Raw genomic sequence first — 14,331 nt, forward strand, 5'->3', positions numbered from 1 at the left:
TTGTAGCACATGGGTTTAGTTGCTCTACGGCATGTGGGATCTTCCCGGACCAGGGTTCGAACCCGTGTCCCCTGCATTGGCAGGTGGATTCTTAACCACTGTGCCACCAGGGAAGTCCCATGGAGGGTTTTTTATTATTTATAATGAGCCCCTTTCCATTACCCCTGAGTTTATGCTAATGAGGCAATTCTAAGCAGACCCCTAGATTCCTGCTGGATGAGGCCAGGAAGACCAAGCTGTGATTAGAGGGTTGGGACTTTCAGCCCCGTTCCTGATCTCTGGAGAGAAGGGTCGGGCCAGAGATTGAGATCAATCAACCAATGGCCAATGATTAATCAATTTTGCCTACATAACGAAAACTCCATAAACATGCCTACATGACTGGGTTCGGAGAACTCGCGGGTTGGTGAATACATCGAGGTGCTAGGAGGGTAGCACACCTGGAGAAGGCACGGAAGCCCTTCCCCCCATACTCTGCTCCATGCACCTCTTCCACTTGGCTGCTCCTCAGTTGTATCTTTTTTTTTTTTTTTTTTTTTTGGCCATGTGAGGCATGTGGGATCTTAGTTCCCCAACCAGGGATCTGACCCAAGCCCCCTGCATCGGGAGCACAAAGTCTTAACCACTGGACCGCCAGGGAAGACCCTCCTCGGTTGTGTCTTTTATAATAAACTGGTAAGTGTAAGTAAAGCATTTTCCTGCATGCTGTAACTCGTTCTAGTGAATTATCAAGCCTGAGGCGGGGGCATGGGAACATCCAAATTTATAGCTGGTCAGTGGTGGTGGGGGGTCAGTCATACGGGACTCAGCCCTAACCTGTGGGGTCTGTACTAACTCAGGTAGATAGTGTCAGAACTGAACTGTAGGACACCCAGCTGGTGTCAAGAGAGTTGGCTGGTGTTGGAAAGAACTTCAGGGATTTCTGCTGTTTGGGGTTCAGAGATACTCCTAGGGACCGAGTTCAATTTTAGCCTGAGATTCAAAGACTTTTATGACCCTACTGGGAATCTGATCACCATTTTCCCACCTATTTCCAAGGAAAAACGTATTTCTGGGTTACAAACTCAGACCCAAACTTCTAGAACATGACCATTCTTCCTATGTCCACGGCCTATGAACACCCGTGTGCCCTGCTCCATACTTGTCTCTGGGCTCACCTGGATTTTGAGCCTGAATTTTCTGATGCCAGAGAAAGCTTTAAGTGTATTCAGAGCTTGGATTTTGACACTGTTGTCCTTGTCATCCAGCATGGAGCCCACCAATGCGATGTCATCATTAGTACAAGCAGAGGCCTAGAGTGTGCCGGGAGAGGTGGAAGAGGCGGGAGAAGCAGATGTCCTGGTCCCCTGGCCCCCCATGTCACCAAAACCCCTCAACACAAGCCCTCCCACCACCAGCCAGAGAGACAGGTCCCAGGACACAGTCCGGCTGGTCAAGGGGGGAGGGGGGACAGGTGTAGCCCCCAGGGGCCAGGCTGGCTGGGAGGGACCTCCTGCTTCCCTTCCCTCACCTCGGACTCCAGCAGGTACACACAGCGTGTGATGCTGTGCAGGGCCATGCTCCTGGCGTACTCGTCCTGTCTGCACTCCAAAGAGTTGAGGAGCTTCCGGAGCTCACCTGAGTCCCGCCCGTGCCGCTCTCGCTCGATTGCCAGGCCTAGACAGCCACCCCAGCCCAGTTCAGGCTGTGGACTCACAAGTGATGAAAGAAGAGGTTTGGGAAGCGGGAGGAGAGGGACCTGGGGACAAGGCTGCCTTGCCTTTTCTGAAAAGAAGTCTTCTTGCTATCAGCAGGACTACCATGTACAGTTGAACAGGGTGTGTATTGCACAAGGGCACCACCTCTAATGCTGTATTGTTCATATCATAAACAAAAACATTTTGTATGTTTACTATAACAACTTTCCGGCATATGGCAGTAATACATAGTATTTCATCATAATCAGTATGTGGCAATGATATTCCAGCAGGTGGCAACACAAAGGCTTGCAGAAGGGGTTCCTTTCTCTACTTTGCACTGAGTTGTCTTATGGACGAGTGGAGCCTCTGGGAATGTACGTCCCCCAATTTTCCTTTGGGGAGAATTGCTGATGCTAAATTTCCAAGTGGTAGCTCCTGGATGCCAGAGTGAACGTAGAATTTACAAACCTGCCAGGTGACGCCTGAGGACACGCTTGAGTGCCACCCACTACCTGGGGACCCTGCACTAGCACCTCTAGGGTGGGTCTGAGGGAGATGGAGGTGAGAAAGAGCAAGGAGAGAGGAACGTGCGGGAGTCCCCTCGGGGCCATCCCACACCAGAGACCTGGGGAGTAGGTACCTCCAGGGGCCGAGCCCTCTCCCCGGGGCGGGGACACTCACGGGCGATGCAGATGGGTGAGGCAGAGCAGAGGGGTGGCTGACATTTCACGGCAGCCCTGACGGCCTTGTAGAGCAGGTAGATGGCCCCGGCGCCCATGGCCAGGCTCACTACACCTTTGCGGATGTCCATTTGCCCCCGGCGCTGGGGGATGCAGCACATGCCCGAGGCACCTAGCAAAGGACTTCCGGAACCAGAACTCTAGCAAGGCCAGGAACCAGGGCACCAGCATCAGAACCTGGGCAACAAAGGAAACTGGGGAAACAGTGGGGTGGAGGGTGGTGGTTGGGAAACGGGGCAGCCAGGGAGCTTCAGAGGCTATAGGAAACAAAGCTCAAGGCTCCAGGGGAATAAAAGGTCTGGAGGCAGGAAGGTCCTTCAAGTCCCTCTTTTTTAGGGGAGCCAGGTTGGTGGAGCCCCAGCAGGCAGCTCCAGAGGCTGCTTTTCCTCCATTAGATGGCAGCAGAGCCCCAATTCTGGACTGGGGCCTTTGGAAGTTTTTTTGGGGGGGGGGTTGGGGTGTGCCCACTGGCAGCCCTGTTCCCTCACTTCCCTGGCCCTCCCACCTTTGACCTCTTCACCATAGATCCATTTCTGGGCCCTGGGATGTTTCCACAGGTAGGCCCCTGCTTCCATTGAAGGATGAAAAGGAGGCGCGTACCTTACAAAGTTTTGCAGAATCTCAAAGCAAATCCATCATTTTCCAGCATCTGCATGTTCCCCTCTGTGTTTATTTACCTGAAGACCAAAAGCTCCTGAGGGCAGTTGTCTGTGCGTCTGCAACATCCAGCACAGAGTCCTGCACTTAGTAGATGCTCAAGTTGTGACTTCTGTTATTCTTTGAGGACTCAAGGACAGAACAACGTCAGAGAAGCTGCATACGGGAGCTCCCGGCCCATTTAACCAGTGTGACTCTGGAGGAGAAGGGGACTGCCCTTGCCTCGGTCTCAGTTTCTGTATCTGTAACCTGAGGGGACCCAGATTTAGCATTCTAAAACTCCAGGGTTAAAACTTGGGTAGGTCTGTGTCATTAAACCATGGAGGCCTAAATCTGGGAGTACCACACCCCATCCCCCCCTACAGCATACTTACTGGGTGGGATGGGGTTTGAGGCCTCCTCTGGAGTCAGAAAATGCCAGCATCCTGGAGGATGGGAACCCAACTTTGGAGGCCTCAGTCTCCCCACCACCTCCACCACTAGGATGGGGCAGGTGAGACCAGATCCTCCCCTCCCTCCACCCCCAGTGTCCCCACATTTTCTGGCCTCACCTTCAGGTACAGAGCAGGAAGGAGCCCAAGCCAGGCTCAGGCCCAGAGCCAGCACTGAGTGTAGATGCAACAGGACAGGGCTTCAGGTGCCTGGCCTTGAGCTCCTGTTGGAAGGCCCTGGACTGCACCTGGGTTTGCAGGAGGTGGGGAAATAGGGACATGGCATCCTTAAGGATGCTGCGGCCAGCCAGGTCTGTCCACTCAGAGCCTTTGTCCATGTCACCCTGGAGTGCAGGCATCACTCCCAGGGGCCATTCTCTTCCTTTGCTCTCTTCCACCCCCAGCCCTCCTCAAGGGTCACTCCTGGCATGCTACACAGCCCCAAGGTGGGTGTATTCAAGATGGCTCTTCCCTTGCTCTTTGCACATCCTCTGCTCAACCAGTCCCTTCTGTCTGCACCCTAGTCATGTCAACATGTTTACCCCCTGCCCCAGCTAGTGACTGATCTAATTCCTGTTCTACCTGCTAATTTATTAAAGAGAAACATCTGCCCTCGTGATGGTCGTTAATCTGAGGGGCTGTGACGGATGTGCCCCAGCTGGTTTCCCTGGTAACTGATGAGCCAACCTGACGTCAATTCCCCCTATAAATAATAGCCTCCTTCTCCCCTGAGTAGCAAAGATTACTGCCGTGGTCTGCCTGCCTGCCATAATCAGTGGGGTGTTACTCCAGGACCTTTTGCTTAAGGTCCCCCTGTCCAATAAACCACTGATGTCTTTGTCGCTGTCTCCAGATTCTTTCTTCAGTCTTGAGGCTGGGTAACTGCAAGGTTTTCAGAACTGCAGGGGGCAGCCCAACGACTGGCAAGCCAGGAGCCAGCCAGGAGGCCGAAGAAACTCCCGAGATGCCAGAAGTAAGGAAGGGGAACAGAGGTTGCACGGGGGATCCCGAGGTGGCCATCCACCAGCCTGGGGCGCCCTGTGGCAGCTGGCTACCAGGAGAGATGTCCTTCTCTTGCATTATCTTGATTCTCTTCCACTCTGTTACCTTCAGAGTCTCTTCTCAGTTAAAGAGCAGCAGCCTTAAGCTCGTGGCTCATCTGACGGGGATGACTGGTGAATACAGACAAAAGGCAAGGACCTGGATTATCTACAAAAGATGAGCCTACCCCCAACCTCGCCCCCTAAACAACCAGACACAGCCTTTGGGGGATATTCATTCAGGGACAGTCTTGTGAATTGGACATGGCCAGTTACCTGGAAAAGTTTGGTTGGGGCCTGTGCTACAACAACATAAGAGTACCCTTGGGCTTCTGGGAGACATTACAAAAGGCCTACCCGGGTCATCTAGCAACGCAAAAAACCACTATTTGGGATCTAAGACAGCTGTGTGTGACATACAGGACCCCCGTGGACATCAATAGTGACCAAGGAATCTACTTTACCAGCCACAAAGTTCAGGAATGGGCTGATAAAAATGACACACACTGGCACTTCCACCGGCCTCACGACCCCACTGCTGCCCGGCTAATGGAAAGGATAAAAGGACTACTTAACAACTGAGCTGGAAACCCGCTCTCTCAACAGGTGGACCAGAGGCTAACTCAAGCTCTACAAACTGTAACTGAATATCCCAGGAGCAATCATCCCAGGGCCATGTTAACTGGGAGGCAACTAGTTAATACAACCCAAGTTCAACTGTTGACCACCGAAAGACCACTGCCAACTCTCTCTCAGGACAATAACTCATTTTTGCCTTTGCTACAGGATCTACGCCCAGAGGAGCACACTAGCAAATGGTCCCAGGACGGGCAGGTAAGTTTTGGTGGTTTGGGTTTGCTGCCCTGTGGGGAATAGGATTGGAAAGGGATTTACAGATTTCACCTGGTTTATACCTGGCCCCACCTAAGACTACTAAGGTAATTAATCCAGGCTCCCACTGGAGAAAGGCACCATTATATTAACCATGAATATCTCTGTTACTGTCCCGGGCTCTTTTTTCAGTCTCAAGGTTGGACAACTACACGGCTTACAGGCCTGTGGGGTGCAGCCCAACAGTGAGTGACTACATGGCACTCCCTGCAGTGAAGGGTGACAGAGGCCCCTGGAGCCCCCCCCCCACCCAATACCATGGGACCACCTATCAAGCTCCATGAACTCCGGGCAGGAAATGGCTGCCTGATGGGACTGCTTTAAGTTCCAAGGCTCCCCTGGTGGATCTGAGGATAGGTCCTTCTCTGTGGGGGGACCCAGAGCTACCAGCCTCCACAGTCCATGGAGCTGATCCTGCAACCCTCACATTCTAAGCAAATGCAGTCAGTACTCACCTCCTCTTTAAAGATCTCCAAAGAAGGAGAGTTCTTTCTTGGCTCTAACCTCTTTCCTGCCACACCTTAGCCCATTTCTGCCATCAAATGATTCAGACAGATTAGAAGCAGAGGCATCCCCAGTGAGAAATTTTTGCTAGTCCACAGCATGATTTAAAAAAAAAAAGAGGAATGTGTATTTGTTGGTGGAAAGTCAAGGACTGTACTTTCTTCAGAGCAACTGCTTTTGATTCAGACGATGTCTGTTTTCTTTCGAGAAGAATTAAAATGTACTTGCTTTTGTGAAATGATGGTGACAACAGATGACGGTGAACATCCTTAGCGAGCGTTAAGTGAAGGCTGCAGCTCTTTGTGAGAACTTGGTTTTCTTTTTTTTCTGTCAAATCCAAACATCTGGAATATTGGCTAGACGGAAGTCTGAGATTCCATATACACACACAGCCAACCTCAAGTTTCTTACCTGCCCTCACCAAGGCAAAAGGACACAGGCTGCCCTAACATACACCTCTCTGCCATCTGCACCAGCTTTCTACCTTCGAGGCTCATGTTCCCATCATGTTAGGTGCACTTTGTTTAATGAGTGAGAGCGTGGGCTCAACTCAGACTGCCAGGGTTCAAAACCAGCTCAGCTACTGACTTAGCTTTGTAATCTTTTTTGTGCCTCATTCCACCCCCCCACCCCTGCCTGTAAAATGGGAATAATAATAATAATACCTACCTCTTGCGTTTGAGAGGATTAAGTACTTGGAACAGTGCCCAGCACACAGCTCACCAAATGTGACTGTAACAATTATACCCAGGTTTCACCTGGACAAAAATGTTGGCCATGGGAAGGCAGTGAGCGCACAGATGGTGGGCCTCCGCCAGGCCTGAAAAGCACATTATTCAGCCCCTTCCATTCACCCTCTACCCCTCCCACTCTGGTCGTCTTCAGGCTAATCAATCTCAACTCCTGAACAACTCTGGAGCCTTCTTTGAACCCTGCTCCCCCATCAAATACCTAAACCAGGAGCGCTAGGGGGATCCAGCCCGTTCGCCTGAGCTACTTTGTTCCTAAAAACCATCCTCCCACCTGTAAAACCCTAAGACTGCCTGCTTATTCTATCAGGACTCTGGTAATGGGTGTTTCAGCTTGACTAATTAGAGGAGCCTAACACGCTATTGGGGAGTTATTGCGCAAGTAGGCCCTTAAGGAGGGTGACCCCGAGGGGCCCCGCACTTGCATGCACAGGAGAAGCTAAGGGGAAATTAGCCTACTCTATAACGCAAAGCCCGATGGAGTCCGACGAGCTTGGGCTTGGGCAAGTTCCATAATGAGTCTCAGTTTCCTCCTCTGGAAAACGGGTCTATCAATACCTGCCTCCCACCCGGAAGTGCGCTGTCAGCACTGAATGAGAGAATGTACACAGTGACTCTCGGTGAACAGCGGAAGCTGCACACATGCGAGCTGCCCCGGCAGAAAGACAGAAAGCGGAGAGATGAAAGCCCGGGGGGCAGCCCGTGCCCTGACATGGATCCCACGCTCTCCAGGGCCGTGCCCTCCCCAGCTCGCGCTTACCCCGGCCCAGGACCAGATTGGGGGGGCCTCTCGGTAGCTCGTGACTCCGGCGAAGGCATGGGGACTGGAAGAAACGCGGCGAAAACCCGGGATGCGGAGGGGGCGGCGCCCCCACAGAAGGAGGACCGAGTGTGGGGCGGAGGCCGCGCCTCTCCTCGCCCTGGGCCTCCCCCCATCTTGCCCTCCCTCCCCGGACTACTCCCCGCCCCCCCCCCCCACCCGCGCGCATCCGGCGGCGGGCACAGGATGTTCTTTCGCTCGGATCCCCCCCGCCCCCGCTCTCACTTTCCCTTCGCTCCCATCCCCCACTCCCGCCGCGCCCGGCGCCGGCACCTTGTTTAACTCCTTCTCTCCCGCGCTCTGCGGGGCCCGGCGAGTCCTGGGGTCCCATCCTTCCCGCCCACCCCCAGGATACGGAGCGCGCCAGAGGGCTGCCCGGGAAGAAGCGGGCCTGGGCTGAGCGCTGGGCCTCCGTTCTCCGGATCCACTGGCCCGTCGGGGGTGAAGGGGTGAAGAGTGATCCCAAGGACAGAAGCCAGCGTTCTCCGGACCCCCGCCAGCTCACCGGTCCCGGGTGGGCTGGGGGTGGGGTGCCTGCAATCCGGCGAGCCCCGCGCCCGAAGGGGACGGCCAGGTGGGCAGGGTTAGTTCCAGGCCCAGCGTGCGTCAGCCGGATCCGGGACCCCAACCTCATCCTCTCCAGGGGTTGGGATAAGAAGGGGCCCGGGTCTCCCAGAGAGGATGGCGAGAGGTCACGCCCCTCGCGTACACGTCACTGTTTCCAAGGCAACCAGGGGCGGGGACGCGGGCTGGAGTACGAGAGACCTTAGCTAAAGGAGGCAGCTAGACACAGTGGCACACGGGTGGGGGTGGGGAGCCGCTGTGGGCGGCCTTTTTAGTCTTTGCGTCTTCACTCGCTGATGCTCCAAGAAGCTGAGGGCAGGACAGGTTCCGTTCACTCGTTCATTCGACAGCGTTCACTGAGCTTGAACTATGCTTGGCGCCATGCTTAGGCACTGGTTTCTGGCGGCGCAGGATCCGAACCCTGCACTCACAGGTTTTTGTGAGTTAGGGTAAGGTGGCCGTACATCCTGAGTTACGTCCGTGGAACCGGTGTAACTGTTAATAGTGTCCTTTTACTCCCTTAGAAATTTCTGTCTTGGGGGGGGGGCAGTAGTTAAGGAACCTTATCCCCCAATTCATGGAAAGCTCCCACGGTGCAGGGAAGGAAGACAAGCTATTGTCTGCTCACTTGGCAACGGGCACTTTGTAGTCTTTGTAATCTTTGCCTCTCATTCTGCAAGGTAAGTATCTCTAGCCCCTTTTACAGATGAAGAAACTGACTCAGAAAGATTAAGAGACTTGCCCAAGGCCAAATAGCAAAGTGTTGGAACAAGGAGCCAGGCTCAAGTCTCTGTGGCCTCCAAAATCCAAGTGCCCTATCTTATCCTTCCTTCTCAAAACAGATGATATTAAATAAATAACACTGTCCCTGCCATGAAGAAGTTTATAATCTTTGGGGCTGAAAATACTACAGGACATAATGCAGCAATAAAATATAGGAAAGATCGAAGGCAGCTCAAAAGGCTCAGAGGAAAGTTGATGACAGCATGATCCAAGTGGGATGGAGATTATCAGAGTCTTTGAGCTGGGTTATGAGGTGGTAATAGAGCCAGGATCACTGGGAGTGTGTGTGTGTATGTGTGAGAGATGTGGTGCCAAAAAAAGAGAGCAACCTAAGGGTATCAGACTGTCCACCCAGAGCTAGGCAGGCTGGAATCTCCGATGACAAGCTCCCTCTGTAAACCCCAGAGCCACTGGTTGCACCCACTTTCTTTTCTGCCCTCCGCCCTCCTCGGTTTTCTGCTTCTTGCTGAAGCAAAGGCTACACTCATTCCACTTGGCACTCAGGGTCTCTGCAGTTAGTATTTGGCACAACCCCCTGATGTTAATTTGGATGTCAGCTTCTCTCTTCCCCACCCCTCTCTGAAGATTCTGGGAAATTTAAAAACCAGGGCTGGGACTTCCCTGGCAGTCCAGTGGCTAAAACTGCATTTCCACTGCAGGGGGTGCGGGTTCAATACCTGGTGGGGGAACTAAGATCCCGCATGCCAAGTGGTGCAGCCAAAAAAAAAAAAAAAATCAGGGCTGCTCAGAACAAAAAGGCCTGCATGAGCATCAGGAAGCCAACAGTCTTGATGGGAATGTGGAGACCAAGCCAGGACAGAGAATGGGGAGAAGAGAAAGGAGCATAACCAAATGCATTGGACACTTGAAGAACATTGGCTGCCCTCCTGCTGTGCATCAGGCCCTGTGCTGGACCCTGTGGTCTGGGTACACCATGAATGAGTGCGGGCCCCTTCATTGGAAACACACAGGTTAGCAGCTGGTGTACCCGGTGTGCTTGGTTGAGGAGTCTGAAGTTGATAACATACACAATAAACAGTGTTTGAGAAAGATAATTCCAGCAGGGTGTGTAGGAGGAAGGAAAAACCTGGGTCAGAAAGGACAGTGTGGCAGTGACTGTGGGAATTTGGGCCAAAGGTGGAAACTGTGGGGTTGGAAAGGAAGGCTAAGTGAAGAAAGTAACAAACAATACATGTTATAATACAAGCAAGAAAGGGAAGGATTTGGTAATGGATCAGATGGTGAAGGAAGGAAAATAGTTAAGAATTAATCTTCCTTCATGGTGAGTTTGGGGAGTGGGAGGGTCACCGTGGGCAAGGGGGTGGAGCCAGTGTGAGGGGCGTGAGGGCGAGTTCAGTCACTCCTAGGCTATGTGAGGGCAGGTGTCCTGTAGGTGACTGGACTTGGAGATAGGGAAGTCCTGAAGGGTAGTGGCTGCCTTGTAAGAGAGTGTCCCCGTCACTATGGGTATGCAAACAGCTTCAGAACATTGGCCTGGGATATTGTGGACAGATTTCATCCATCAGGTAGAAGGTTGGAGTCAACAACAGTGAAAGTGCCTCCTGACCGAGGGACCTGGTGAGCATTGGCTGGGTGAGCACATGTGTGGGAAGTATGCCTGTATGTGTGGGAAGATGGTTGGCATCCATCTCCTCAACTTTGGCCCCAGAAGGTGCCAGAGATGCCTGGGAAGGGGGGGGGTGGGGTTGAGGCCCAGGTGAGGCACTTCAGCAGCCTGGGATCCCTCCCCCAGCTCCACCTTGGAAGGCCCTAGAGCCCAGAACTGTGCTGCCAGGGCCTTTCCTGGAACTTGGCAGAGGATGGAGCCCCTCCCTGCCTGCCCTGGCACACCGCAGGCACATGGTGTCCCCAGGGGCACCTTGCAGACACCCCAGGAGACTGGGGCGTGGGTCAGGTCCCCACCCCTTCAGGAAGAGTCCTGCTCTGTGCTGATATCTGAGCTCCGCCCTAGGGCTGTCATCCCCACAATGGCCCCACCAGACCACAGGAGACAGCAGGCGCAGAGGAGGAAGGAGAAGCTTTGTGGCTGGGTGGCAGGATTCGTGGGTTTCTGTTGTGGCTTTGGGTGGGAGGGTGGGTAAGGCAGAAAAGCAGGGTCTCAGGCTTCAAAGCACCTCCCCACCTGCTTCTCCTTCCCTCTGAGGAAATCTTCAGGGGCCTAGTGGTTTTGAGGGGAGGGGACAGGAAGACACTCTGAACTCTGGTTCAACTGAGGACAGAGATGAGAAAGATCTTCTTGCCCTGTATCCCATTTCTCCCAGCATCCTCTTCCTCTGCTCCCCACCACCCTAGACCAAATTTCTACCTCCATCTGCAACTAAGAGTTACTTCCTCCACGCCAAGACCTCCAGAAGCCTCCCAGAGTGGTGGGAGAATGGGACAACGTGTATTCAGCGGCTGTCTGGCGGGCCATACCTGCCGGGTGGAGGGAGAAGAGTGCCCCTCCCAAGTGGGCAGCGCCTGCTCTGCTCCGGCTGGGGGCCGTGAAACGCTTTGATGGAGGGGCGAGAAGGCAAAGGGATGCGCGAACCGGCCACGTGGAGGTCCCGAGCGGCAGGCAGGGCGGGAGCCGCGAGCGGGCCGTGCGCTCGCCCCTCCCGCTCGGGGGAGCCTCCGAGAGTCGGGTCGTCGCTGACCGCAGGCTGCAAGAGCGGTTGATCTGGTGAGCGAGCACACCCACTTACCCAGCTGCTGAGTCAGGCTGTTCTCGCTCCCCGCTCGCCCGCCCGCCCGCCCGCTCGGGACATTGTGTTCCAGCCCCGGCGCGCTGGCAGCGGGCCCAGGCGCTCACACCAGCCTCCTCGCCCTGTTTGTGCTCGCGGCTTGCGCTCGGCGCGCAGCCTCCCCGCCGCCGCCGCCGCAGCCTCTCCGCCGCTGCAGCCCTTGGAGTGCGCGCTGGGGCACCAGGGACGGCCGGGGGCTGGTGCGCAACCCCGGCGACGCGCGCCCCGACCCGGTGGTCCCGGCGACGCTGCCCCGCCACCGGTCTTAGCGCACCCAGGCCACTCCATCTCCCACCTGAGCCCTGGTTTGGATTCCCAGGCGTGTGGGGGCCCGAGGCAGCACAGTTGTAAGGGGTGGGGGCAAGTGTTGGTAGCTCCACGCGAGAGAAGGAGCCGCCCGGGCTGCCGCCCCAGCCCCACTAGCTTGCAGTCCAGGAGTCTGGAGGAGGATAGCTGGGAGCGTGCCAGCCGCAGACTGGGGAGACCTGGGATGCAGTCACGTGACAACGGAAGCCCGCTAGAGGGGACCAATTCAAGCCATCTCCCCGGGGAGCCTTTCTGTTCCTCCAACCCCTTCCCTGATTGATCCTTTCTTCACACAAGCCTGGAGACTCCAGGGATTCCCAGGGGCTGGCAAACCAAGCCCAGTTCTTTTCGAGAGCTTGGGAACCCCCTGGCAGGCCGCCAGGAGTAGGAAGAGCCTGGACACTAACGGGTGGGAGTGGGCGGTGGGGTGGAGGAAGACGACCCCAAACCCGAGCCTGACCCCTCCCTTTGTTCAGCCCAAACCCGGATTTATTCAGGGCCGCTGCTTCTCCTTACCCATTCTTCTGCAGAAAGATGTCCCCAAGCGCTGGTCCTGAAGTTTCCACCGTCTGTGAACCAACGAGGGGACAAAAGACTTACATACTGAGCACCTACCATACGGAAGGCTCTGTTAGGTCTTGCTTAGAATGTCATTAAAAAGTTTACGACCTGCTTCCTAAAGTCCTTTCTCCCTCCTTCCAACCTCCACAGTTTGCTGTGCCATTCCCCATGCCAGGCAGGCCTGTCCTCCGTGTCTACCCATCTCTCAAGCTCCGGCTCATGAAGCCTACTTGGAACAGCACCAGCCAAATCTGATTCCTCTCTCCTCTGAAAGCCCAGCACACTCAGTCTGTACCTTTCTCACCACACAGCGTGTGGCCTGTCTCATATTCTAGTGATCTGTTTACTAATCCTGTTCTTCTAACCAGATTAGAAAGTCCTTGGGGCAGAAACAAAGTGCTTCTTTGAGGCCTCCCCTCATGGCTTAAGCTCATCCCCCACAGGCCAAGCTTGGCACTGGAGTTGATGTTCAATAAATGTTGGGTGTATTGAAATGATTTCCTGCCCTTGGGCAGTTTGCAGACCAGTTGAAGAGACAAACACATGGCATGTGAAGTTAAATAATAACCCAAGCCAGCAGGTGGTGAGTACCAAATGTGTAAGAGCTATAGGGACTCAGTAGGAAGGAGGCGGTGATATGGGAGAGAGATCGCCGGAGGTTCTAGGCCTTGAGCTCTGTGTGTGGAGGAGGAGAGAAAAGGCGTGGAGGTGACTCCATCTGGTTGACATCACCGCAAACCAGCCTCCATGTCAGGCACGTCACATGCATTATCGCTAATATTTAAGGGAGGGGGGTAGGTTTGGGAAGAATGGAGGGGACAGTACCCAAGCCAGACCTGCCCGGAGCCAACCAGAGCGTAGAGGCAGCCTTGGATCTGGGCTCCCCACCCTCAGTCCCAGAGCACTGCCTGTTCCTTGGCCTGCCACTCCTACATACTACACCCAAGAGAGCTGCCCAAGCACTGCCCAGCTCTGGAGGCACTCTGGTCCCACCCTGCTGAACAACTGGCTGTGTGACCTTGGGCAAGGCACTTCCTTCCCTGCGCCTCCCCGTCATCTGTACCTCCATTGCAGCACTCACAGGCTGTGATTCTGTGAGTCAGTGTCCAAGTGATGCTTGCCACCTCCCCTGATGTGACCTGGGCTGCTGTGGCTCTCCCCTCCCCCCACCCCTTCCCCCTCGTTGCTCTCCCCCAGTCTGGAGCTGCCCAGAGGAACATTGGGTACAGAGTGTGAGCAGGGATAGTAGGTTTCCTGTGGTTGCAAAAGGAACATCGGGACTTTCCCTGCTGTGGGAGAAGTGGGGGAGGAGGAGGCAGGGCCAACCTCGAAGGAACCTCTGCTCTCTTCCCTCCCCTCCGTGCTCCCAGCTCTGAAAAAGGCTGGTACAGTTTGTTACGCTGGGGCCGGAATGTACCGTGTGTTTCATATGGCCTCTGTCCAGTCCTACACTGGCTGCTTTATATTTATACTTCCTTCTTCAGCCGTGGCATCCTGCTGCCTGTCACCCCTGCTCTCATCTGCCCACCTTCCACCTGGGCTCCCCCACCCACCATGGGTCAGTCCTTGGGATCTAAACTCTTCTGGGAGGTGAGGGTGGGGTGCAGAGAAAGCCCTGGAGGAGAGAAGCTGTTCTCGGGAAGGCTGAAGCCTCCAGTATCCTTCTCTCTCCCATCAGCCAGCCCGAAACAGCCTCCAAAGCTATGGGCCCTGCAAGTTGGGTCTGGAGGTCCTCTGGGCCTTTGAGGTTGACTCCTTGCCACCCTTGTTTTCCCAAGCACTTCAGCAATATGCTTGAGCCCAGCTAGAGAAGTGAGCTGAAGGCTCTATTTAAGTTGCCACCCCCAATCCCAAAGCTTGAC

At 54.7% G+C, this 14,331-nt stretch overlaps 1 protein-coding gene and 1 long non-coding RNA gene across 23 annotated transcripts in view; one reads left to right on the forward strand and one right to left on the reverse strand.

Annotated features, from left to right (window-relative positions):
- The window catches only part of ARMC12 (armadillo repeat containing 12), a 49,866-nt gene that overhangs the window by 10,605 nt on the left and 24,930 nt on the right, over positions 1-14,331 (reverse strand). The window contains exons 1-7 of one of the 22 annotated variants that reach the window (XM_057698724.1): positions 12,425-12,477; positions 11,295-11,521; positions 3,628-3,755; positions 3,451-3,501; positions 2,361-3,135; positions 1,511-1,656; positions 1,158-1,292 (exon numbers count right to left, since the gene is read on the reverse strand). In XM_057698724.1, coding sequence (XP_057554707.1) covers positions 1,158-1,292; positions 1,511-1,656; positions 2,361-2,520 — 441 coding nt within the window. In that variant the 5' untranslated portion in view covers positions 2,521-3,135; positions 3,451-3,501; positions 3,628-3,755; positions 11,295-11,521; positions 12,425-12,477. Of the gene's footprint in view, positions 1-1,157; positions 1,293-1,510; positions 1,657-2,360; positions 3,502-3,627; positions 7,638-8,016; positions 10,261-11,294; positions 11,522-12,424; positions 12,478-14,331 lie in introns of those variants that run through there. The other 21 variants (XM_057698717.1, XM_057698722.1, XM_057698711.1 and 18 more) reach the window with 21 other exon arrangements.
- On the forward strand, positions 10,244-12,574 carry LOC130831099 (uncharacterized). The gene is made up of 3 exons (XR_009047965.1): positions 10,244-10,436; positions 11,141-11,541; positions 12,439-12,574. It is a non-coding gene; the product is annotated as an uncharacterized LOC130831099 (long non-coding RNA).

This window comes from Hippopotamus amphibius, chromosome 11 (assembly GCF_030028045.1).
Source record: "Hippopotamus amphibius kiboko isolate mHipAmp2 chromosome 11, mHipAmp2.hap2, whole genome shotgun sequence".
Classification (NCBI taxonomy): Eukaryota; Metazoa; Chordata; class Mammalia; order Artiodactyla; family Hippopotamidae; genus Hippopotamus; species Hippopotamus amphibius.